This window comes from Lutra lutra, chromosome 6 (assembly GCF_902655055.1).
Source record: "Lutra lutra chromosome 6, mLutLut1.2, whole genome shotgun sequence".
NCBI classification, from domain to species: Eukaryota; Metazoa; Chordata; class Mammalia; order Carnivora; family Mustelidae; genus Lutra; species Lutra lutra.
This window is the reverse complement of record NC_062283.1, coordinates 2,466,617-2,492,400: the sequence shown is the minus strand read 5'-3', so window position 1 is coordinate 2,492,400 and position 25,784 is coordinate 2,466,617. Positions and strand designations below refer to the sequence as shown.

The following is a 25,784-nucleotide window of genomic DNA, read 5'->3' as shown; positions in this document are numbered from 1 at the left end:
TAAAAAATGAACCACTTTTGGTAAATCAATAGAATTTAATAGAGTCATCTCAGTGTCCACTGGCCGAGGCATTCCTCCTTTGAATACCAAAAACAAAAAACCAAAAATCTAATAAACTGGACGGAGTGAGCCCTGAGATTCAAGGATGGAAAGATGTAAGGATGGTGATCAAATCCTGTACCTGAGGGACCCCTCCATTTCTGCCTCTCTGTTCTTTAACCAATGTGTTTTGGCAATGGCGGAAATTATGGCTACACTTTGTCACTCTTCAGGACCTATATGTCATCCAGCTGAAAAGGACTCCAATAACTTGCCAAACTCCTAGACACCACTTTCAATGAGTCTTCTAGTAACTGACGAGGCTGCCGTCATGAAGTCTGCACTACACGCTGAGACTACTGAGTCCCACGGCCCTCTCTGCATTGCCTCACCTTTTCTCTATAAGGTAGTGAAATGGGGGAAAATAGTGTTGTGAGATAGGAGGCGTAAAGTATTCAGTAAGTTCATAGATAAGCTTGTTAGCAATGGCCTGAGAGTGAAACACACCAAATCTAGAATGAGCATCTATCTCGGTGAAGTCCTGTATTTGCCTCATGAGGACAAAATGGATCCAAGAAGACTTGTCCTAGATTATGGGACACTTGGCAGAGTCTGTATCCAGGTCAGCTCTGCCGAACTAAGTCTATATTGAAGAGCTCCTATATAACCTCTACTCCGGGCCACCTTGCTTACCAACTGCTTGGGCAGTAGGAAGGGTGCTGAGAAAAGAAACAGTGACATGCACATGGCTGGTATTATCTGCCTGATTACTGAGAGCGTCCTTGGAAGTATGGACCTCGTGGTTGGCATTGGCATGGGCCAACACTATTTTTAGACTCTGGGACCATTTTGAGTTCATTCATCTCATTCTTCCCCAAAACTTGTCAACAAACCCCCACTTTTGTCTTCTTCGCATCTTTGCCTCACCAGACAAATCAGTCACACGCCTGAATCACTTTAGATCAATGTCGTAGATCATTTCTCTTCCCAGCAAAAGTAAACAATGAGATGCAATACTCCCACTTCTTCCCAGTGGCAACAATCCTCCTCTCCTCCCTCTTGTCTTTCACAGATGCTCCTGAGTGTACGTTGTTATTACTCTTTCTAATACGGCTGCTATGATTGCTGTCAGCAGTGGGATTACATCCCATAAGTTGAATACTTACCATATGTGAGACATTGTTCCACGCATGTTAAAAATGTTCATTCTTCAGAAGCACTACTCTACCCCCCTTTTTAAATGAAGAAAAAAGCTAGAGAAATTAATGTGTAAATGCAAATTTTAAGTGCCATGGCCTAGTTTCAAACCTAGATAGTCTTTCTCAATTAGCAATGTATAAGAAACTCCTCCTGTTATTAAAAATAAAAAGCACAACTATGTTTCAGAAGTAGAAATAATTGCAGTGTGAGCTGTTTGCTCTAACAGTTATTTTCTTCCTTCAGCAGTTGCTCAGGCTGGGCCTGGTATATATCGCTTCTGTATGACAATCGAATGCTGATGTATACATCATAGTTTTGTAGATCTGATGGTGTGCAGGTAATAGTAGGAGCACAAACCACATGTTTACCTGGTTTCCCAATGTCAAGTGTATAGTATAGTTTCCATAGTAAATGAGAACAGATTCACTGACAAAGAGTAGAAAGAGTATTAGTAATGTGCAAGAAAAGTTCTTCAGAAATCCTTTTTTTATTATTAAAATTTAAAAATTCTGCTCTACTTTGATGTGCAGAATCCAAATATGCCTTCATGCAATGCAAACTCTAAAGAGAGTTGCATATCCAACATTTGGGGGCAATATCAAGAAAAGTGACACTTTGAAATTAAACCTTAAGATAAGTCATTCAAATCAATGACTAGTTTGTAAATGTAGTTATTACTAATTGGAAATTTACCATATATTATCAAAACTTGAAAGTAAAATTAACCAAAGTTATATTACAATGGAATTAACTTTAACATACCAAAGGGATAATGGAAGAACAGATCAGCTGCATGGTGTCTAGATATAGGGCCACTGACCTTTCCATAGACTTTGTCAGTGGGGCTCTTTTAACTCCCCTGGGGACTGGGTGCCTTGATTTCAACAACTGTTGGCGATTAGTTTAAAAAGAAACAAGTGCACAGTAGAACAATGAATATAATCATTTGCTATAGCTGGAAAAAGGGTTATATCCAAGCAGCTAGTTCTAACACAATGTTCTAGGCATTCTGGTTTGTGGTTTCCAGGGAAGACCTGTCAAATAGTCCTAAGTACTTTGAGCAACAAATATCTTTTTATTTTGTGATATATTTCACAGTGTATTTTTTTCAATGACATACCGTGTTAGTTTAGTTTTGAACCAATTCTTCTGAAGCTGATTAACAATGGGTTAAAATGATAACACTTTTTCAAGGGAAGTATAAAAACCTTGCCTTATTTTCAAGGGGACTCCATCACGGTACAAATTACCTCAAAGATGAAAATTTGATTTATTTACCTGATTTGTTTATGGCCTAGGCAGTTTGATTTTCTGAGTAATGGGAGAATTAGCTGGGATCTTTTCAACTTAGTAGTTTTTAAAAACTTAGTCATTCCAAATTTTCATCTGGGGATAGACTATTGCCCATGGCTCATCTTCTGTCTCAATCTCTGTCCTTTTTCTTTTCCTTAAGATTTTTTATTTATTTATTTGACAGAGAAGAGAGACAGTGAGAGAGGCAACACAAGCAGGGGGAGTGGGAGAGGGAGAAACAGGCTTCCTGCTGAGCAGGTAGCCTGATGTGGGGCTCCATTCCAGGACCCTGGGATCATGATCTGAGCTGAAGGCAGACATTTAAGGACTGAACCACCCAGGCGCCCCAAGTCCTTTTCTTTTTTATTCTGATTTCTATATCCTATAAGACAAACAACAAAAAAAGTATTTAGCTTGGAAATTATCATCTGACTATCTGAATTAATGGAGAGGGGCCAGGGGCGCATGTGACATGTGACAGAAGTGACAAAAATTATTTATGTTCTGTTGATTTACAGATACTCAGTTACTATTAGTGTGGGATGGAGATGAAGGAAAGAACTTTCTTTCTTTGTTTTTTCTGTTATGACTGGACATTGACTATGTGGAAACATACAACAAACCAGTTAGTAGCAATTGAAACCGATATATATGAGGAACTATATGGAGGCAGTTCCCAAATGCTGGACAAACTGTTGGAAGAAGCTCGAAAACAGAAGGCAATTTCAGAGAGCAAGCAGATTGAAGTGGGCATTGAAATATGAGTAGGATTTGAGTCAACAAGCTATTGTGTTAAATTTAAATCCGTTTAGATAAACTAGATAATATATTTAAATTAAATGCTTTTAAAATTACCTAACCCCCAAACCAGCACCTTGATGAAGCTTCCAAATGCTTTATAGATCGTGGCTTTGAAGCAAAGAAACACTAAATATTGAAAAGTTACAATCCAGAGACTTACAATTGGGTGACTGGTTCTTATTTACAACAGCCTGACATGGGGTTTGTTATTCCTCACCCACTGGTTCCAGGCAATGTCAAACATAGGATTTAAAACAGCAACAAAAGGAACTTTAAAATAAATACTGATTTTTGTTTTAAGAGAGTCTAGGATAAATGCCATCAAGCTTCTTTGCCTTCACTGGACACCCTCCCAACCCCACACTCTCCACAGAGCCGTTTCGTCCTGTAGTATTTTCCAGCCTATGGATATATGGCAAAGGGAAAGCGGCGCCCTAAACAGAAATAAACCAAGGAGACTTCTGGGCCTGAAAATGACATCCGCCAAATTCCTTTCTGACGAAAATTCCGAGGAAAATTATAAACGTCATTCCCACAAGGATAGAACGCTCAAGTCGAGGACAATAGAAAGCAGCCCAGACCGCGCGAGAATGTTCCCTCCGGGGGCTGCTGCGTGCGGGCCGATGGGGCTCTCGGCCGGGAGTGGCCGCCGGTCCCCGCGCGGCTTGACCCGCGGGCGCGACGCAGTTGCCGGCAGCCAATCCGGGCGCCGAGAAGCCGGGCGGCAAATTCAAAGTGCCGGTGCCACCCCCGCGCCCAACGCTTTACTCCCGACAAACTGGGGAGTATTTGAATTTGCTTCGAGTTTAGCTTGGTCTACCATCGTCATTTGATCCCGATGGTGATCAGAAACAGTTTAAGAGGCCTTTTGAAAACCTAAGGGAAAGTGACAAACTCAGCGCTCTTACTTTGCACAAAGGAGTTGCAGACTCTTGGCAGGGCCTGGTAATATTTTTGTCGTTTAGTTACCGGGACAAGAAAACTGACATTGTTCAGTGATAGCCGTTCCTCGCAGACCAATTACCGCAAAATTCCAGGAGGCAGCACAGAATGGAAACAAGAGGCAGCTCTCTCTTTGAGAACATGGGTGGCTCTTAAAAGAGCCTTTAGTTTTCGATTCGCAGCTAAGTCGCTGTTTACTTGGCGCTGGTGTACTTGGTGACGGCCTTGGTGCCCTCGGACACGGCGTGCTTGGCCAGCTCCCCGGGCAGCAGCAGGCGCACGGCCGTCTGGATCTCCCTGGACGTGATGGTCGAGCGCTTGTTGTAGTGCGCCAGGCGGGACGCCTCGCCCGCGATGCGCTCGAAGATGTCGTTGACGAACGAGTTCATGATGCCCATGGCCTTGGACGAGATGCCCGTGTCGGGGTGCACCTGCTTCAGCACCTTGTACACGTACACCGAGTAGCTCTCCTTGCGGCTGCGTTTGCGCTTCTTGCCGTCCTTCTTCTGCGCCTTGGTCACCGCCTTCTTGGAGCCCTTCTTCGGGGCGGGAGCCGACTTGGCTGGCTCAGGCATAATTCGGAAAAGTTCAGTCCTCTGCCAAGCAAGAAATGATCGAAAACGTAACCGCTCCCATTTATATAGAAGCCTTTATGCAAATGAAGTGTAAATTACAGTCCTGTGTCTGATTGGTGGCCATTCAAGGCAACGTCAGAAGTTAGTGCTGCCCAATCAGAATGCAAGAATCCCAAAGTTGCCGTTTCCATTGGTTAAAATGGAACTGCAATCTCAACCAATGAAAAATTTTCTTTTTCAAGCCCAATAAGGGTTATAAAAAGTGCTGCCCTTGCGCCTCCATTTTGGCAACTTACTGCAGTGCTAAAATTCAACCTAAGGATGTCAGGTCGCGGAAAGCAGGGTGGCAAGGCGCGCGCCAAAGCCAAGACGCGCTCCTCGCGGGCAGGTCTGCAGTTCCCAGTTGGCCGGGTGCACCGCTTGCTCCGCAAGGGCAACTACTCAGAGCGGGTCGGGGCCGGAGCGCCGGTGTACCTGGCGGCGGTGCTCGAGTACCTGACGGCCGAGATCCTGGAGCTGGCCGGCAACGCGGCGCGCGACAATAAAAAGACGCGCATCATCCCGCGCCACCTGCAGCTGGCCATCCGCAACGACGAGGAGCTCAACAAGCTGCTGGGCCGCGTCACCATCGCGCAGGGCGGCGTGCTGCCCAACATCCAGGCGGTGCTGCTGCCCAAGAAGACTGAGAGCCACCACAAGGCCAAGGGCAAGTAGAAGATTGGTAGAATGTGCAGTTCAAATCTCCTGTCTAAACCCAAAGGCTCTTTTCAGGGCCACCTATATTTTCTGGAAAAGAACTTTAACATTTTACTCTTAAATGGGAAGAGTAGGCGAAACCTAGAAAGGCGGGGTGTTTAACAACTATCCCGGGTTGAAAGCCCACCTCCCTATGTCTAGTCCAAAACTGCCATGTACGGTAGATTGCCACTTTTGAGATTTGCAGTAATTGTAAACACTACTACGTACCTCGTCTCATTGTTTAGGTAGGTAGTGTGCGTCCACAGGCAGCTATTAGCTTTTGTAAGTTGACATTTTTGGTGCACATCAGCTTTCTTGGCTGAGTTTAGCAGTTGGCTACGGGCGGCGTGAAGAAGCCGCACCGCTACCGGCCCGGCACGGTCGCCCTGCGCGAGATCCGGCGCTACCAGAAGTCCACCGAGCTGCTGATCCGCAAGCTGCCGTTCCAGCGGCTGGTGCGCGAGATCGCGCAGGACTTCAAGACCGACCTGCGCTTCCAGAGCTCGGCCGTCATGGCGCTGCAGGAGGCGTGCGAGGCCTACCTGGTGGGGCTCTTCGAGGACACCAACCTCTGCGCCATCCACGCCAAACGCGTCACCATCATGCCCAAGGACACCCGGGTCCCCTACAGGTTAATGGAGGGCCTCATTACAGGATAGCCCCCCCCATCCAAAGGCTGTCAGGAGTCACACCCGTGTTTCCTAACTGTAGACATGCTCTGAGGCACTGCCCCCCCCATCACCCTCGATGTTGCCAAATGAATAAAATATTGGGATTACATTGGTATGTAGAACACCATTCTGGAGCCCGAGAAAACTTTCACATCTGGGATGAACGAAAATCTTCAGGGCTGTTGCCTCAGGGTAATTTCTGTCGAACCTTAACATCTAAGGGAAGTTTCTCGTAACTAGTGCAATTGAAATGTGCAATATTGCTAATCCCGCAGGCTGCTCTGCCTTCCAGACTCACAGGAACGAGTGGAGTCAGAAAAATACTATAGAGGAGTCTGATATGGTTTGACCAAGGGCTGCTTAGGAATGAAGTATAGTGTGTGGCGGGTTTCTGACAAACCCTGGCCTCCGAGGGGGCAGGGTTAGGGATGGAGGAAGGTCTGTTGACGAGTACCACACTTTTGTTGCTGTTAGGGAGTAAGGAAATAAGGAAAACCCCTGCCAACTGGTTTTATTGCCCAGGGTAAAGAATCTTGCCTCCTACTCTCTGTTCACTGTACTCCTTTAACTGATGTCATCTCAAAAAGGGGAGGGGGGGAGCGGGAAGCATTCTTGGGTTTTTTTTTTCTTGAATGTCTTGCATAACCTTGGCTGCCCAGTGACATTTATGGAAATCCTTCTCAGAATAATATTTGAGGTGCATAAAACACAAACATTACAAAAAACGTAACCCTTTAGTTACTGATGTATTTTTAATAAAAATAAATTCGATAGGACTGACATGTGCCTAACTAGCGAACATGTTCTATGATACATGCTTGATGAGCCTAACAACTGCCATCACTAATCAGACGAGTAAATAACTAACGGTTCAAGGTAATTTGGCAATTGTTATGAGAAATGGGATTATCTGCGATTTCCACTGGGTGACAAGTACTGAGGTTTGTGGCCTAAATTCATTGTAAAGAGCAGTCAGGTAAATTATGCTTCCCCATCCCAACTTATGCGGTTTCTCCTCACTACCATGCACCCCCCACCATGCACTGCCGATTTGTGGCATATATGGACTTCAGCTTAAAAACCCTTGTTGTAAAATTTGATTGACCTGCCCGTGACTTTTCAGCCTGCTTAATTATAATTTATCCCTGAAAGCACCCCTTCCTATCTGGGATTTCTTTAACAAAGTCTATTAATATGTCATATTAATATTCATACCATTGTTCCTATTTCTTGTACTTAAAACATAACTTTTTTTTAAGGTAAACTACTTCTAGTCCTAGTGTAAATATGACTTTTTGGAACGAAAATAAACACTAATGACAGTATCTAACAATGACAGGCACTCAGATGCACCCCCTCCCATAGTCAGATATTTGACTTTTTGATGGGCTTTTTAGAAGCTGTGTGACCCAAATGATTTTACTCATTATTCAATTGTTCTGTCCTTAAATATGTCTTCCAATTTTAGGGAAAGAAAAATGACTTTTCCTCTACTCTTCTGAGTGTTCGACTGAGATCCCTGTAATCAAAGACAGTTTTCCCAAGAGAAAAACACAGACTTTTATTAACATTGCTAAGGAACAAAAATTCAACTGAGTAAATTTAAAAGTCAAATTGGCTTTATTCAATGATTCACAGGGCAGGTAGCATCCCACCGGGCAATAGAAAGGCGTTCTGGGGAGCTATAGAAAAGAAAAGGCTTTTAAAGGTGAAAGGTTGCAGAAAAAAAGAAACTATTAGCAGCTAAGAATGCATTGTTTCAGGCAAGGTCATCTTTCTAAAGGGGCGGGCCTATTGGGTGGATTATATCACTAGCAGACTAGGTTAATTGAACTTGGCTAAAGGTTACATTCCTGGGGGTGGCAGTGGGACTCCAGGGGAGTGAGATTGTGACGAGATTAGGTATTAAATCTTGGTTTGCTGATGTGGGGTTTACTCAAGTGACTCCATGTGGGGCTTGCTGTCTCCTTTCTAACATGTGTACCTCGTGTACATATGGGAGCCACACTGCAGACAACCAGGAACCCCCAAGGTGCCTTAAAAATGCCGTTTGAAGACTGTCTTCCGCTTGTCAGGGAGCAAGAATTCCTGTCCCCTTCAAGGGTCCTTCCGGCTGGACTAAGAATCCAACTGACTTGAGAAAGATTAACAGGAGAAAAGTCTAATTTAATAGCATTTGTACAGGGAATCCACACAGACCTGGAAATTCCAAAGACAGGCAAAAGAAGGCATATATCTCATTCTGAACTAAAATGGCGTCTGGGATTTCGGAGGGAAGGGATGACCTTCATGAGGCAGTAAGAAGGGCGGGTGTTCCGTAATTAGATGTTTGCCCTGCCATAGAGATGTTATGCCCAAGTTTTCGCATCTGAGAGACCACCAAGGAGCCAACACTGATGTAATCACACGAGGGTTTATTTGACAAGATTAAGCTTGGCCCCAAGTATACCTGACACAGCGGAGTAGAGGCTTGGACCCTGAACCAGATTACAGTCAGAGTTTTTAAAGACAGAGTAGGGGTGGATTTGGCAGTAGGTGATTGGGCCACGATCGCATCCCTATGTTCTTGTGATTTTTTACAGCGTTAAGTTGTCCTATTTCTGACATGATTTATTACAACGTCAAGCTATCCTACTCCTGACATGACTTATTACCTCGTTAAGTTATCCTATTCCTAATTAGTTTTTGGTATGGTGTTTTGTTTTCAAAACTTGGTCAGTCTTCCTGGAGCCAGGGGTCATTTACCCCTCACGAAGGCCTAAGATGGCTGCCGGGGCCAAGATGGCTGTACTTGATGTCAAGGCTAGACTTGAGGTGGGTACAGCCTTGTTTTTTTTGGCCTCCACAAGAGATGGGTCCCTCGGAAAACGTTTACCTCTGTTAATAACCCTCTTCTGGGAACGACCCCAATTTAGATTTTTCTATGTACCTATGGGAGGGACAAAAGTTTCTCTCGAGCCCACAGGGTCTTTATTGTCTTCAGCTCGGCCCATCTTTGGGGCTTCCTGCCCTCGGCCCTTATAAGCCTACCACAAAAGGTGAGGGGAAGTTAGTTATGGGAAGCTTACCAGGAAAACAAGAATCAAGTTTGTTAAGCAGATTTAATTTGGGGCCCTCTCCACTGATAAAGGTCTAAAGCTGCCTACTGGCGTTGCTGGGTGAACTGGGAGACCTGGGCCCTGAGGTCTGGACCCAACTTATATCAAAGATGTCGCTGAAGGCTCTTGGTCTCCTCACGAGAAGGAATTCAAGGGCAGACGCAATACAGTGTATGAGAGGTACAAGCAGGAAAGTTTATTGAAACCAAAGAACACTCAGGATGTGAGAGAGCATGGTGAGCTCAAGAGGGAGAACCATGCGTCCTGGAGTTAGGGTTTCTTTCACTGACAGTTGTTAACCAGCGGGCAAAATAGTCATTACTTGGGGCCGGAAGCAGGGTCTCTTCACCGGGTCAGGGGTTTTCAGTCGTGGCGCCGCCATCTTGGGCCTGTCTGGTGGGATCCGGCTTCTCGCCAACGCTGCCCCGACCTGCCTCTGATCTTCCGCACAGCCGGCCGTGGCCTCCTTCTTGATGGCCTCGGGCCATCCCGGTAGAGCCTAAACTAACTGCCTACCCAGACACTGGGATTAACCTTTGTCCCTCCTGGTAGAGAGGGAAGGAGGGACAGCTTTGTAAATCTACTTCCTGCTTTTAGGCGATTAAGTGGAAAGACAAAGAGCGTTTCTTCTCTCTGCTTCATCTCAAATGCCTTCAGCTCAAAATCAACCTTACGTCAGAGTGGACTATTTTGGGGTGGCCTATTAAGCTATCTTTTAATACCTAATGCTAATATTTGTATTTATTAGTACAGTATTAGGTCTGTATTAATAAAAAATCTGAAATCTGTATTATATTTCTAAATGATACACAGAATATTTCTAAACAAAAGTTTTAAACAAAGGAAAGCTCTCTCTTTACCATACTTTTAAGGCTTTTTTTTCCCCTAATGTTCTGGATTAATGTAATTGAGCACTTTTTCCTATATTTGTAGATATTCGTATATCCCTTACAGACAATTTGAATGATCTACTCATTTCAAGTTCCATAGGCTTGATGAGGATTTTTTATAATAGTGCAGAGAAACAATAAGAAAACCATGTGGGCATTGTAGGGAGATTAGGGGGAAAGGGGACAGAGGCAAGAGGAGGGAAGGATGGTTACCAGTCCTTCCTTTAGCCTGATGACCTGCCCTTGCCTTGGCTGGATTCTGCTCCTTCCCCCTTACAGTCCCTAATCAATTTATTTGCAGGCTGCAGCCCGAATCGAAGGGGACTAGGAGGCCTGGTTTCTCTCCTGTGGAATAAAGCAAACTGGAAGACACTGACCACAGCGGCCGTTTCTTAGAAATAATACACAAAATAAACACTGAAAACCTGTACCATTGTAAGGGAACTCATGTTCGAGTTCATTCCCCTGGGAATCACAGATAGAAACTGCACCAGGTGGCTCAGTCAGTTAAGTGCCCGACTCTCGATTTTGGCTCAAGTCATGATCCCCTATTGTGGGATCACACCCAGCCCTGGGAGTTGCACTCAGCATGGCGTCTGCTTGTCCCTCTCCCTCAGCAACTCCCTGGCTCTCTTCTCTTTCAAATACATAAAATCTTAAAAAAAGAAACTGCACCAGGTGAGTTGTCCCACAAAGGAAACTTTATCTGCAGCAAATAAGGAGACCACAGGGAATAACTTCCAAAACCATGACTCCCCAGGCAAGGGTGAATGGGTTCCTTTTATGTAGGGTTAGGGTGAATATGTAGGAAGATGAGCCTTGTCCTTGTATATATAGGCAGGCATAGCCTCACATGCGCCTTAAAAAACATGCCTAGACTCACATTGTGTGTTATGGAAATGAGCCTTGTGCTCGGTGGGCAGATTTTAGTATGATAATGAAGTACAGGTCACTGTAAGTCACTCCGTGGGTCACTCAGTGGTCCACCCGCACAGGTCGGAGTCCTGATTAGTTCAAACTGGTCTGGGTGATCTGGTTGGTTGTTAATGCTTGAAGGGTAGGTTCACTTTCCATCACGGGATACTGCTCCTGGGGTCAGCTGCCGGAGCTAAGAGATCAGCTGGAAAGAAGAGCTTCAGGAAAATGTGGGACAAACATCAATGAGTACAAGCAGGTGGGCAGCAAAGGTCAGGTCTTGGGGCCTAGCAGATGACATTGTCACTTTCCTCCTGGAGTCCATCACTTTCCTGCTGATATTCCATCTGGTAAAGGATGAGAAAACCAAATTCTCCATTGAAAATTTGGTTAAGGGGGCACCTGGGTGGCTCAGTAGGTTAAAGCCTCTGCCTTCGGCTCAGGTCATGATCCCAGGATCCTGGAGCCCCACATCGGGCTCTCTGCTCAGCAGGGAACCTGCTCCCCCCGACCCCTGCCTGCCTCTCTGCCTACTTGTGATCTCTGTCTGTCAAATAAATAAATAAAATCTTTAAAAAAAAGAAAAGAAAAGAAAATTTGGTTAAGGGTACCTGGGTGGCTCAGTCGGTTAAGCGGCTGCCTTGGCTCAGGTCACGATCTCAGGGTTCTGGGATGGAGCCCCATGTCGGTCTCCTTCCTCAGTGGAGAGCCTGCTTCATCCGCTCCCACTGCCCCTGCTTGTGTTCCCTCTCTTGCTGTGTCTTTCTGTGTCAAATAAATAAAATGAAATCTTTTAAAAAAGAAAAAGAAAAAGCTTTGTATTTTTACGAAATAATATACTGTAGGTTTATAAATAAATAAATGCCTTTGGCTATCAATTTCAGAAACTATAAAAAGAGCCTGACCAACTTTTCAGATATCCATCCATTGCTACCTTATATCATGACTAGTGTTATGCAAGTATCCATTAAATCAGATGAAGAGGGAGGCTACTGGTTGGTGGGAATTTTACTGATTTTTAAAGTAGAGAGAGTAAGGTCTGTAAAAGGTATTTCAATGAACTAATGTTGGGGAAATATAAGGAAAAAAGAAAATGTTTTTTTAAGATTTTACTTATTTATTTGACAAAGAGAGACATAGTGAGAGAGAGAGCTCAAGCAGGGGGAGTGGGGGAGGGAGAAAGCAGGCTTCCCTCGGAGCAGGGAGCCTGATGCGGGTCTCCGTCCAAGGACCCTGGGATCATTACGTGAGCTGAAGGCAGATGCCTAAAGACTGAGCCACCCAGGTGCCCCAAGAAAACAATTTTATTGTTCAATAAGCATAAAGCCAGAATATTAGGCTCATCACTGGCAATCTTCTAAAGAGATGGCAAAGACAAAGAAATCTCACTTTTTTTAGAGCTAATCAGATACAACCCTTTACATCAGGTAGGATTTGCAATGTAGTCTCAGACACCAGCTGAAGTTAAATTGCCTTTTCAAGAAACTGACAAATAGAGTACTGTTTTCCTTGATGATTACATTTCAAAATAAAGGAGTCAAAAATCCTTGAGGGCTGAGTTAAGAGGCTGGCCAAAGACTTATTTACCCATCAGAAGGATTTACATACATTTGGAAAGGATAGAGAAAGAAATTCTGAAAGAGAAAAAGGGAATAGAGGGATCTTCAGAGAAAAGTCCATCTCTTATCTTCCATTTGTATTTGCCCTTAAACTAAACTATGCCATCCCTCCCCTCTATTAAAATATACTGATTTTGCCTCCCACTATCTGAATCAGTATTGTTTCTTCAAGTGTTTGGCAAGTTTTCTTTTATTGCAACATAAATGCAGAAAAAAAATCTCAATATTTTAATGACATTTAGAAATTCTTTTTATTTATTTTATGAAATTTAAATGGAATACTTTGGAAATACTGTAATGCAACATCTCTAAAAGTAAGTCATTGAAATAAAGGATAGCAAGAAAATAATTGGATAACAAGGGGATTCCATGCTAATTCTGAAAATAGTGATTAAAATTTCTCAGAATTTAAGCAATATTGTATATGTATTTATACTATATATATTTAACTAAGTATATCATTGTATTTATATTTATTATATATATTTAACTAAGTATATAATATTAAGTATATTCTTTTAATAAAGAATTTCTTAGGGGCGTCTGGATGGCTCAGTCAGTTAAGCGTCTGCCTTCAGCTCAGGTCATAATCCTGGGGTCCTGGGATTGAACCCCATATGTGGCTCCCTGCTCAGTGGGGAGTCTGCTTCTTCCTCTGTCTGCTGCTCCCCTTGCTTGTGCTCCCTCTCTCTCTCTCTGACAAACAAATAAATAAAATCTTAAAAAAAGAATAAAAATTTTTTTTCTTAGAAAGACCAAAGTATACTTTCTTTTCCCTGAATTTGAATGTTCTACTTGTTTGTTTGTTTATGACAAATTAATTGCTCTTGTAGTTAATTAAAGTTTTAGAAAGTTTTTTAAAATTATATTTATCTAGGAAAAAAAAAAAAAAAGACCACTACTGAGATACACTGAAAGACCTAGTATGATGGAGAGAGTCAGTATTTTTCAGGTTAGGAGGGCACAATATTCTAAAGCTAATAAATTTACCATAATAAATGTACAGCCAAATACTAAGATATTTTTCAATGTTTCAAATAATTATAATACTTCAGCAGTACACACAGACTGATCAACAGAACAGTGAGAATTCAAGAAATAATTATAAGTGAACTTTTCCATATATAAACAATTAATTTCCTCAAACCCGTTGAGAAAATATATGTTATACTGATTAGCCAGCCTGTTAACTTTTTAAAAATTAATGCTCTATACAAGAAACCAAGTCTGGATTATTATAGTTTAAAATTTTTTCTTAAATGGTTCTACTCATTATGAGTAAAATATAATAACTGTTGTTGAAAATGAAAATTGGTAGCCCTTTGGCAGTGGAAGAGAATTTAACCATATCCCTGGAAGATCTTTAAATTCTCTATTCTATTAGCACATCGTGTTCCACTTCTAGGAAGTTAGTGTTTGGAACATATCCCCCCCCCCCCCCCCGCCCCCGCCATAACAAGGAGAAAAACCTTTACAAAATGGTATAAGCTAATGCAAATACTGTTAGTAAAAGAAAATGCATGCATATATGTGCAGATAAAAACAGCATATTTTATTCTCTCTTTTTCAAACGTATCCTCTACAGTGTTAAAGTTGTGTTGTTTCACGAGGATGGGACAAGAGAGAAGAAGAAACAAAGAGCCTTTGGTCTTGAGGCTACACTCGGTGAACAAAAGCGAGCACCCTGGCAGCAGGCTGTTCCTTTCCAGATCCCCTCCTCCAACCGAGAGGGACTTCCCGCCACAGTCTTCCGGTTTTCACTCCGGTCCGCCGAGGTTACCGATAAAAAGGAGCTGCGCGGCCTGGAAGCAGTTTTGTGCTTTCACGCTTGCCGAGATGTCTGGTCGCGGCAAGGGCGGGAAGGGCCTGGGCAAGGGGGGCGCCAAGCGCCACCGCAAGGTGCTGCGCGACAACATCCAGGGCATCACCAAGCCCGCCATTCGGCGGCTGGCCCGGCGCGGCGGCGTCAAGCGCATCTCCGGCCTCATCTACGAGGAGACCCGCGGGGTGCTCAAGGTGTTCCTGGAGAACGTGATCCGCGACGCCGTCACCTATACGGAGCACGCCAAGCGCAAGACGGTCACGGCCATGGACGTGGTCTACGCGCTCAAGCGCCAGGGTCGCACCCTCTACGGCTTCGGGGGCTAAAGACCAAAGTAAGCTTGGATTCTTGTTGCTCACCAAAAAGGCCCTTTTTAGGGCCCCCAAGTTTTCCCTGGAAGAGCTTTAGTGCTTGTCTACAAACGGGTCACTTCGTAGGGCCTCTGTGTAAGCTTTTAATGCCGCTTTGGGTAGTTCTTAATACCAGCAAAATGACCAGAGGCCCAGGTACTCTGACTTTGGTGGCCTGAATTCCTGCTGGCCAGCCTTTTTTCGCTACGCCATAGGAATCGCAGGGAATCTGGTAAGATTCTGGATCATTAGTCTAATCCAAAGTCTCAAAACTGTGGAGATTTAGATCTAAAGGGCCGCACCCAACGCTAATTTTCTATTCTTTTGAATTTAGACCTTAATGTCAGGGTGAAGGGTATAAGCAAAGGAATAAGATCCACACAGCAGACACCTTAAGAAATGTGGTGTTTGGTTAAGCGGAGCTGCAGGGAGCTCTAGCAAGGGTCTTGAAAATGTATTGCTTCTCTACACTGTAGGACCTAGGTAAAACATTTTAAAGTAGGCATCTCTATGCTGGAGATTTTTAAGTTGCTGTATTTCCCATTACAAATCACACTGCTATGGGCGTTGTACACAGCTGTACCTTTCTCTGAGTGCAGATTTAGGAGGGGCGTTGCTTTAAGGGGGTCTGCATTTTGAACATGAAATGAGCAACTTGTGTTCCGGGGTTATTTTTGTTTTATACCCCCATACTCCACAAGTACTGAGTTCCTGTTACTCCCCATCTTCAACATTTCACTAGTGCAGACTAATTTTCTGCCAGTCCACATTTGCTAAACTAAATCTCATGTATTTAAGTTGCGTTTCTTTGATTATAATGAAGTTGTTTAGTTTCTTACAAGCTTTTTGGCTATTTTGGAGACATGTTTAATAATGTTGGGTTTATAGTTTCAGTAGTTTTTGCAAATGATGCCTGTTCATATAGGGGTTATTTCCATCTCCCTTAATTTGCCAAAGAACTGCAGGCATAAGTAGACCAAAAAATTGAGGCTGCTTATCTCATTTGGGTTAGAGTAAGGCTTTTCTGAAATTACTGATAACAGACTGGTCTTCCTATTTTCTTAACAAGCAATGATTGATTAACCAAAAGCCTAAAATTTGCAAGGCACTGTAACAGACAAAGGTAGAGTGAAAGAGAAGAAACCATGCCTATAAGTTAATTCAAGTTTGTGCTAAATGCTTTCCATGGATTCTTATATAATAATCTGAGATAGATTTTATTTTAAATTGGCAAAATATATGTGCTGACAGCCAAGTCAACCAAGTCACAAATGTTATATTCTATAACCCAAACCTGTAATATTTTTAACCACTCTCTGGGTAGCTAGAGAAGCCATCACAGAGAGTGGGTTGCAGTCCTGGTCCTTTCTATGGTGCAGAACTGAGGAGAGCTTCCAGACAGGTACAAGATGTGCCTCTATCCCAATCTGATCCAATTATTCCAATCTTTTCTACAGTAGGTCTGATTGGGACTGAGAAAGTCACTTATTCTCTCACTCTGTTCACACAGATTTCATACTGGCTCTGGAGAGCACAGAATTTAGCAGCTGAAATCACAAAGTTCAGATCAATGTTCTTGTACAAATAGGCAAACAGTTGTACAGACTTTAATTTGCTCAAATTACCAGAGGCACAGGATTCCACTTGTTATTTATGTGCCCTTGTTTTCCCCCATTATACCACCTACCACTTATTAGCTCTCTAGCCATATGTATAACAAACTAGTAAACTAGCCGCGTATCTTTTTTGTGAGCTCCAGTATTCCATTTCTTTATTCGGGAGAAAAGCTGTCTACTTGCAGACCTTCCCTCCCACCCCCCGATGGTCTGCCAAGGTCCCGATCCCTTGCGGGCTGGAGAGGCCAACTTTTTAAAGCTTGAGGAGAGCAACGCTCTGTCGACTTAATGCCCCTTCCGCCATTGCAACCGCCTCGGACATGAGATGGCTGCTGAGCGACAAGGCGGATTTTGGTCAATCACTGGGGGCTAAATTTACTAATACATAAACGCAAATTGGAACTGCAACGGAGAAAGGCCACAAGACCCAGGCTGTTAGGATTTAAACAAGAAGCCACTCTCGCACACAACCAAAGGATACACTTTCACACCAGAGATAGGAATTCTTTGTGCTCACACACAGCACACACTCGCGTTAACGTCCCTTAAGGGTCCGGCTTACACACGGCGACAGACGTCGCGCGGTACATCCGGTTCCTTCCGGCCAAAGGCAGTTACGAGCACAGCGCGCGTTACTCAGAGCAATGGAATCCGCACAGCCGCCTCGGGGTAACTGCCTGGAACTGAAGCCTCGATCCCGGCCGAGTATTTGCAGCTCTCTTACCGACAACTTAGTGGCTCTGAAAAGAGCCTTTGGGTTAAGTTTAAGTGTGTTTACTTGACGAGGTTACTTGGCGCTGGTGTACTTGGTGACGGCCTTAGTGCCCTCGGACACGGCGTGCTTGGCCAGCTCCCCGGGCAGCAGCAGGCGCACGGCCGTCTGGATCTCCCTGGACGTGATGGTCGAGCGCTTGTTGTAGTGCGCCAGGCGGGACGCCTCGCCCGCGATGCGCTCGAAGATGTCGTTGACGAACGAGTTCATGATGCCCATGGCCTTGGACGAGATGCCCGTGTCGGGGTGCACCTGCTTCAGCACCTTGTACACGTACACCGAGTAGCTCTCCTTGCGGCTGCGTTTGCGCTTCTTGCCGTCCTTCTTCTGCGCCTTGGTCACCGCTTTCTTGGAGCCCTTCTTCGGGGCCGGCGCCGACTTGGCGGGTTCAGGCATGATTCGGAAAAAATGCCAAAAACGCTGAAGGAAAAGAGAAAAAGCGAAGAAAAGAATGTGAGCCCAGTGCGACTAGTCCCTTTTATACAGAAACCTTATGCAAATAAGGTGTAAATTACAGTACTGTGTCTGATTGGTGGCCATTCAAGGCAACGTCAGAAGTTAGTGCTGCCCAATCAGAATGCAAGGATCCCAGAGCTGCACTTCCATTGGTTAAGAAGAAGCTGCCATCTTAACCAATGAGAAGCCTTCTTTTTCGCGCTCAACGGGGGTTATAAAGAGTGCTCGGGAGATGCTTCAGTCTCGGCAGTTCGTTCCAGTGTGGTTGAGCTTGCTATGTCTGGACGCGGGAAGCAGGGCGGCAAGGCGCGCGCCAAGGCCAAGACGCGCTCGTCGCGGGCGGGCCTGCAGTTCCCGGTGGGCCGCGTGCACCGCCTGCTCCGCAAGGGTAACTACTCGGAGCGGGTCGGGGCCGGCGCGCCGGTGTACCTGGCGGCGGTGCTCGAGTACCTGACGGCCGAGATCCTGGAGCTGGCGGGCAACGCGGCGCGCGACAACAAGAAGACGCGCATCATCCCGCGCCACCTGCAGCTGGCCATCCGCAACGACGAGGAGCTCAACAAGCTGCTGGGCCGCGTCACCATCGCGCAGGGCGGCGTGCTGCCCAACATCCAGGCCGTGCTGCTGCCTAAGAAGACCGAGAGCCACCATAAGACCAAATAAGGAGGAGCGAGGTTAAGGACATTGAAAACCAAAGGCTCTTTTCAGAGCCACCTACTATTTCAAAGAAAAAGCTGATACACTTGACTGCACTTTGATTTTGTGGGGGTGAGTAATACCGTCAAGTGTTTTAGGAGGAGCAACTCGACTGGTAATCCTACACGTAGTTAGACCTACAGATAAGGCTAACTTGAAAATCGTTCAGGGAGAAGGCTAAGAGGCTTAGGAAAGTTTGCTATATAGTTACAAAAGGAGCCAAACGGGCAAGTCCCTGAGCCTATTTTAATGAGGGTCTTGTCAATTACTGGTATTAAGCGGCCAAAAGGAAAGCTAGAATGCATTGACTATTGTCCCAGGATAACCTAAGCAATCTGCGTATAGTAGAATTCTCAGGACAGCTTGACTTAAGTGGTCTAACTACAATTTTCACCAGATGTTGCAATTGTTAGTGGCCGTTTCCATTTTCTTTAGGATTTCACTCTGAAGGGAGTTAGTCTGATATTGATTAAAGATACACTGAATGTACTGAAGCCCACGTTAGTAAATCCTTGGTCCTATTTCTTTGGAACACATGTATTTGCTTAATTCAGCTCAGGACACAACAGTGGGTGCAATCTAGAATATCTGCCTCTAGGAGCGACTTCCAGGCAGGGGAGACAAATAAACATAAATAGGTAAGGTGATAAGTATCCTATGAAGAAAAGAGAGAAGCTACAGAGCATAAGGGGGACTCCTACTTTAGATAAAGGGTAACTGATCAGAGACCTACATAAATCAAAAGAGAGGAGCCAGGTAGGTATTAGGGGAGGAGAATTCCAAGTAGAGGGAACTGAAAATGCAAAGGCCTTAAGACAGAAAGCATGTGGAAACAGCCTGCAGGCTCTGAAGGCTATGATGGAAAAGCAGGAGGTGGCAGCGCAATATAGGACTTTGTAGGGTATGTAAATTAATGTGTATGAGTGATCAGAAACAATAGCACTCCTGAGCTCTGAGGTATTAAATTTGATAATACAAATCAGCTAGATGTGAAAATCTATGGACTCCAACCCATTTTAAAAACAAACCAAAAAAAAAAAAAAAAGATACTAAAAGTAAAACTAACTTTATCATATAGCTCACAAACAGTTAGGAGCTCACACTTTATACTTCAATACACACAGATTTATTTGCTACTGAATGGAAGGGAGAAAATTTCCTCTGTCCGAGTTCCTTCTAGCAGGACTAAGAATTAAATTGACATGAAACAGATTAACAGGAGAAAAAATTTTTATAATGTGCATGGAGAGGTCCAGTAATGAAATTGACACCTGAAAGAATGATCAAAGCAGGCAGTTTTTATACATTTTAGACAAAGAGAAAAAAAAATTGTGAGGATTTGACAGGATAAAGAAAACAGATGTTTGGGAGCCTGAATTAGTTAGGAATTCTAATTAAAAGTTGGGTTTAAGTAGTAGATTAGTAAAGAAGTAACAAAGTTTGTTTCTACAGCTTTCTTGGCTCTCAATTTCCTATCTCTGGTGATAAGGATATCTTTTACATCTCAGCCCTGGGAGGGTGACTTGAATAGAGGAGATTTATTTCCTGCTTTCAGTGTGATGTCCTTGCGCCTGCTGTTTACCAAGTAGCTCCCATTCAAGATAATCACTGTGCCATTGTGATACACTTTAGGACAGCCTGTCCTGGGCCCCTACACTACTCCTAGTCTTTGTGTGCAGAAGCCCTATTGAATAAAACAAGAGTAAAACGCAGGAGACCCAGGAAAAAGATTATGGTAGTATAGCCACACAGGTCATGTCCTCTGGGAGCAGATGCCCAGATGGAGTTTGGGGCACAAAATGTGATTAGGGGCCAAAAGCTGTGAACGGAGGAAGAGGAACAAGGATAGGACAGAAGAGGATGGCAGACTGTACTACAAGGCAGACAAATGTGGGAGCTCTGACGCCTGGGTTGCCTACCAGTGATGCTCCATGCCAGGCAAAAGCTCCCCTGGGCCAGTCTTTATAGCCTCACTTTGCTCTGTCTGTACTGTCGGCTGCCATGGACAAGGGTGTGACCTGGAGTGGGGCAAAGCCATAGGGAGCTCAGCAGCTGCCCAGCTCCAGACCACAGTCACTCTGCAGCTGGGCTGCAAGTCTTTCCTGGAGGGGGTGGGGGGGGTGGGTACGGGGGTGGGGGAGTGGACACGGACTCTGGACATTTTTATGTCTCTGACATACATTAACATGAATATAAGTATCAAAGTTATGTCAATGATGGTATTTGAAAAACTTACTTTTTACTACTTTCATTGGGGAATTCAAAAGGGATGTATTTTCTTTTTAGAGAAATGAGAAAATCTAGACTTTCTGAAAATCTTTAGTAAGGTTATATACTCCTGTAAGAATCTTATATGTTTCCATCCTTGCAAATGGAAGGTGACATAAAACAATTGTAAGGACTCCAAGAGGAGCTTTCTTCCACTGGCCTGCTCTCCGTTCTCCAGATGCAGCAAATCACTTCACGTATCCACTACTGGGAAAAAATCCAGCTTTGCAGCATTAGGTGAAAGCTCCGAAATGAATAGTTGAGGCCCAGACGAGAGGAGAGTGAGCCATTAAAGAGAGGTTTTAAGGGCAGAATCCCCATGATGAGATTTGAGATTAGCACTCTTAATAAGAAGAGACCAGAACACCTTCCCCCGCCCCCGCCCCAGCCTACAAACAAATCACGTGAGCACACGGGGAGATGGGGACCCCTACAAGCCAGGAGACAGGTCCTGAGCAGACACTGAATCTGCCGGCACCTTGGTCTTGTACTTCCCAGACTCCGGAACTGTGAGAAATAACTGAGTGGCTGGGTGAACTGGGGAGACCCTGGGCCCTAGGGCCTCGACTCAGCCAGACCCAAAGGAGTCTACAAAAGGTTCTCTTTCTTGTGCTGAGGAGGGGTTCAAGGACAGACATGTACACAGGGGACACGTGACAGAAGCCAGAAATTTATCAAAGCGAAAAGTTACACTCTCGAGATATGAGAGCAGGCGGCTCAAGAGGGAAGAGAGAGCTGTGTCCCCCAGAGACTGGCTTTCTGTCTTTTTTGGACAGTTGTTAACGAGGAGGCAGAATAGTCATTACTGGGGGCCGGAAGCAGGGTCTCTTCACCGGCTCAGGGGTTTCCGGTCCTGGCACCGCCATCTTGGGCCTGTCTGGTGGGATCCGGCTTCTCGCGGAGGCTGCCCGGGACAGCCCCTGACCTTCCCCACAGCTGGCCGTGGCCTCCTCCTTGCTGGCCTCCAGGCATCCACTTTGAGCCCCACTAACTATCTGCTTTAACATTTGTTATTTAAGCCATCCGGCCTATGGTACTGGTCATACCCTCCAACAGAGTTAGACAAAGTGCAGTGTTGTTTCTTTAATACAAATCTCAATTTGTAAGAGATAAATCTGTAAATCTGCCTTCTCTTAACTATCTGGTCTTACATACTTGGTCTAAAGTGTGCAAAACTTGGGTGAGGTTGTTCAAAAGAAGATGTCGGAAGATTTTAGCAGGAGTATCACTATCAGATTTGCACTAACAAATACAAAATGAGAAAGCATAAAACTAGACTTAATTATTCAAGTAATGTTTACAGTAGCAGATTCCTGAATATGGGGACCATAGTTAATACATACTTTTTCCCATGTTCGATTCCTTACCCTCTCATCTTCATACCTATTACTAGATGGAGCTGTTGTAATGCATTGGGGATAAGGAACAATTGTAAGGTCAAATCTAATATTGAATATCAAATCAAATCAAATATTTATACCCCAAAGTAACTGCATGATTCAGGTAATTAATAAGGATAAAAATCTCAGGAATGCATGTGGTTATGGATAATGAGGACGCTTAACTGAGGACAAAAGAATATAGGCTGACATCTTTGACAGGGCTTCACTTACCAGGGAACCTCAGTCCCAGGTGTGCTATTCTAAGCACCTGATAGGAGTTCTGATTATTTACAGGAATGACTGACTGATATCTAGATCCACAATTGGCCATGAGTATATGAATTTAAGATCTCAAGCCTTCCTTGGAATAATATGAAGGAAAATACCAAAAGAACTCTGAGGGTAAAATTGCTTGTGCAAATGAATATTATTTGACCTATCCAAAGCCAGCCTTCTTTTCATGGTAGAATTGCTAAACTCATTGATATTTTCGTGGAGAGATCATTGCATCTCCTACTTTGTTTGCTCAAAAGTTTACGAATTAATAAAATTATCCGACCAGAACTAGAAAGCATTGTCAGGGATCGGCCTGTCGGATTTGGTCCAGCACCACTGCTGAATAAATCAGAAGGCTCCCGGAACATACTAGTCAGTCTCCAACATATCCTTTCAGTAGATCAGTTTATGTAAAGAGATAATATTAGAGTTTTTCCATCTCTCTTCTTGGGGGAAGGAGTAAGGTGTTACAGTGGTCATTTCGCCCCACTCCACCCTGAAGAACTAACCCAGCACTGTTGTCAGAAGCAACTAGAAATCACAGTGAGCTGCCTCTCTTCCCCCAGTGAATCAGGTAGGACAGTGTGGTGGTACCTGGTTTCCGCATCTGATCAAGCCTGCTGTAATCTCCTCTTTGTCTTTTACTACCCAACCAGCGTTTGCACGAAGTGGAGAGAAGTAGAAAGTTTAAGTTTGCAGAAAAGATCAAGAGTTCAGCTGCAGACATACTCGATGGGAAATGTCTGTGAGACATCCAGGGAAGGGGAGGGTCCAACCAAGAGGCTGAACATCACCTTTGGAGTTCCGGGTAGAGGTCTTGGCTGAAACCCCGGAGTGTGGGTACAACCAGATCTAATCCCCCAAGGAAGTGAGAGAAGGTAGAGAACGAGACCGAGGTTTGAGGACTTGGAAAGCATGAAGCATTTTGGCTCTGCCGAGAAGCGTTATCCGGACAGCTGTCCAGGTACTTCTGAACTCCCTTGCTTGCATTTTCTATGGATCTTCAAAATGCCACAGGCCGCCCTAACCCGGGCATCCCCGTCCACACACAATAAAACCAGGCTTCTGTGTTTGGCCAGCGGCCGCTGAGAGACGTTGCTTTCATAAAGCGTGCCCATCATTCATTCTGCGGCCAAGCGATATTCTCGCAGAAATAAAGGTGGGGTTGGCCGGGGGGGTGGGGGTGGGGCGTCCCGTGGAGCTTCCAGGCCGCACCAGCAGCCCGCGCTCCTCTCCCGGTTCCTGCCGCCAGAGAAGGCCGGAGAGAGAGACCCCGAGACGGCTGGAGCCCGGGCGGGCAGCGCGGGCTGCGGGCTGAGGCTGGCCCCGCCTCCCGGAGTCCGGGCCTTCAGCAGGTGCGCGCCTCGGGACCCGGGGACACCCTTCGGCAGGACGGCGCGCCAAGCTGACCCGTCTGGCCCCGGATGGGACCCAGGCAGGTTCCCCTCGCGGTCGCGCCTCTCCAGCCGGGGGCCAGGGGTCAGAGGCCGGAGAATTTGGAAACGCGGCGCGGCTGGGAGCGGCCGGGAGGGCGATGGGTTCGTGCGATCTCGAAGCCGGGGCGGGGACCCCCGGCGTCGGACAGGTCCATGCGGGCAAACTCACTTCTTCTCCGCTTGGGTTTGCCCGCCCGCAGCGCAGTCCTGAGCGGCGGAGGAGGACGCGCAGCCCCCCGGGGGACAGCTCGGAGAAAGGCCGCAGGACCCGCGGGTGGCTTCCGAGCGCCGCTGCAGGTGCTCCTGGGCGGGAGGCCGGCGGGCCCGAGGCGGGCGGCTCCCGGTGGCGCGCCGTGATCGTATAGTGGTTAGTACTCTGCGTTGTGGCCGCAGCAACCTCGGTTCGAATCCGAGTCACGGCAGGGCTCGCGGGCTCCCCTGCGCGAACCCCCTTTTTCCAGCGCGCGTCTCCCGAACCCGAGGTGCTCTTCACCCCCTGCCCGCCTCTGGCGTCCGTCTCTCTGTTTTGGGGTTTCTTCCCCCAACCATTCCCAAGACCCACAGCCCTGGGGACACCGACTGGAAGTCCCAAGAAGAAACTGAGGTAATAAAAATAAACCTGGGAATCTTTTCCTTTTAACCGCGAGGGAATAACCGCCAGGGCTGATTGTGGCGATCTTTCCCAGCGCACGAAGGCTTGATTCTGCATCGCACGTGCCAGGTTCGTGGCGGGGCCAGGGAGGAGAAATTGTGAACCTCTGGAGAAAATGGGGAGAACTTTTGGGGGAAAACATGGCTCAGAAGCCTATCTAACATCTTCAGCTTCCAGAGCTATTTAGAAAGGGACAGGTGGACCGGGAAAGTTGGGTGTAGGGGAGACCCCACCATGCAGATTTTGAAGGCTCCACAAATACTGTCTTCCGTCTTCTTTCTCATATTTTTAGCAGCTTTATAAGAAATTTCAGCATGAAGATCAATCTCCAAAAGACTTCCCTTCTGTAGGCTGAACCAGCCCCCATTCCTTTGCTGATGGTCTGACACAGATTCTGAAACTCGCCCAAGCAAACCTTCAGAGACATTGAGCCTGGGCCGAAGTGTCTTATACTTTGGACGTCATCCTTCTGGTGGCCCCAGCGGTTTCACTCCACTCATCGTGTCGTCCGTGGTCACCGGTATCACTTCTGCCCTTTCACGTGTGTTCTTTCTCCTCAGTTTTCCATGGGCGAGATCAGGAATCAAGTAGGTATTGACCCAGAAGGACCAGTTCCTGTCAAGTCTTTTGCCACCAGTGAACAAGGAAAGTCTGATTTAGAACAGAGACAAACCCCTGAATCTTGGAGTTCTCTAGAACACATTTCCTTCTGCTCTTTACTGGCCTGAGGAGCAGGAGGAAGTCAGTGACTACAGCCCAGAGGCTACCTCTTCCTAAGAGGGTTAGGATCCTAAATCTGGCACCGAATTCACCTATAGCGCCCGGTGAGTGATGGACTGAGGAAGACCAGCACTCTGGATTTGCTCAAAAAGGAGAGAGCTCGCTTGGCATGTACCCAGTGGTACTCGGCACCAGGCACATGTCTATATTTCATATATATTATGCAGCTTGGAATAAGCACCAGCAAATCTGGTATAAACTGAGCAGAGGAATTACATGAGAAAAACTTTGCATTTTCCAGGTATCCTTTTATTAATGCACGAAGAGCGGTCTGGGAGCCTCCTACACAAGCTGCCAGTGACCTTTGCCGAGAGAAAGCTGCCCTCCTCTGTGGAACTCATGATCTGGTTTCTACACTTCTCTGTGCCTCATCATCGTCATGTCTCAGGGAATGTTAATGAGAATTACCACTTTTTGCAGCTGTTCTAAAGACTTAAGGGCCTAAAATGCAGGATGGCACTAGTTCACGGGGGCACAAACCAAAAACACGATCAAAT

General features: G+C 45.6%; 6 protein-coding genes and 1 non-coding gene across 8 annotated transcripts; 5 read left to right on the top strand and 2 right to left on the bottom strand.

Moving 5' to 3' along the window:
* Positions 1 to 4,451: 4,451 nt before the first annotated feature.
* Positions 4,452 to 4,865, bottom strand: LOC125102065 (histone H2B type 1-K). Its single transcript, XM_047732769.1, has one exon. It carries the CDS (start codon positions 4,848 to 4,850, stop codon positions 4,470 to 4,472), a length of 381 nt encoding a protein of 126 aa, XP_047588725.1. The 5' UTR covers positions 4,851 to 4,865; the 3' UTR covers positions 4,452 to 4,469.
* A 306-nt stretch (positions 4,866 to 5,171) lies between these two features.
* On the top strand, positions 5,172 to 5,978 carry LOC125102043 (histone H2A type 1-B). 2 transcript variants are annotated; one of them, XM_047732732.1, is made up of 2 exons: positions 5,172 to 5,252; positions 5,358 to 5,978. In XM_047732732.1, exons 1-2 carry the CDS (start codon positions 5,172 to 5,174, stop codon positions 5,562 to 5,564), a joined length of 288 nt encoding a protein of 95 aa, XP_047588688.1. In that variant the 3' UTR covers positions 5,565 to 5,978. The 2 variants fall into 2 exon arrangements, with proteins under 2 accessions (XP_047588688.1, XP_047588687.1); XM_047732731.1 differs by having other exon boundaries at positions 5,172 to 5,978.
* On the top strand, positions 5,760 to 7,039 carry LOC125102594 (histone H3.3-like). The gene is made up of 2 exons (XM_047733930.1): positions 5,760 to 5,792; positions 5,918 to 7,039. The coding sequence occupies exons 1-2, from the start codon at positions 5,760 to 5,762 to the stop codon at positions 6,245 to 6,247; spliced, it is 363 nt and encodes a 120-aa protein (XP_047589886.1). The 3' UTR covers positions 6,248 to 7,039.
* Positions 7,040 to 8,710: 1,671 nt separating this feature from the next.
* Positions 8,711 to 17,763, bottom strand: LOC125102058 (histone H2B type 1-K). The gene is made up of 2 exons (XM_047732759.1): positions 17,348 to 17,763; positions 8,711 to 11,367 (listed from the first exon to the last, which is right to left on the bottom strand). Exon 1 carries the CDS (start codon positions 17,735 to 17,737, stop codon positions 17,357 to 17,359), a length of 381 nt encoding a protein of 126 aa, XP_047588715.1. The 5' UTR covers positions 17,738 to 17,763; the 3' UTR covers positions 8,711 to 11,367; positions 17,348 to 17,356.
* On the top strand, positions 13,645 to 16,515 carry LOC125102025 (uncharacterized). Its single transcript, XM_047732712.1, has one exon. The coding sequence runs from the start codon at positions 14,273 to 14,275 to the stop codon at positions 14,927 to 14,929; it is 657 nt and encodes a 218-aa protein (XP_047588668.1). The 5' UTR covers positions 13,645 to 14,272; the 3' UTR covers positions 14,930 to 16,515.
* Positions 17,764 to 18,045: 282 nt separating the features above from the next.
* LOC125102050 (histone H2A type 1-H-like) lies at positions 18,046 to 18,492 on the top strand. Its single transcript, XM_047732741.1, has one exon. It carries the CDS (start codon positions 18,074 to 18,076, stop codon positions 18,458 to 18,460), a length of 387 nt encoding a protein of 128 aa, XP_047588697.1. The 5' UTR covers positions 18,046 to 18,073; the 3' UTR covers positions 18,461 to 18,492.
* Positions 18,493 to 24,205: 5,713 nt separating this feature from the next.
* Positions 24,206 to 24,277, top strand: TRNAH-GUG (transfer RNA histidin (anticodon GUG)). The gene has a single exon. It is a non-coding gene; the product is annotated as a tRNA-His (tRNA).
* The last annotated feature ends 1,507 nt before the right edge of the window (positions 24,278 to 25,784 follow it).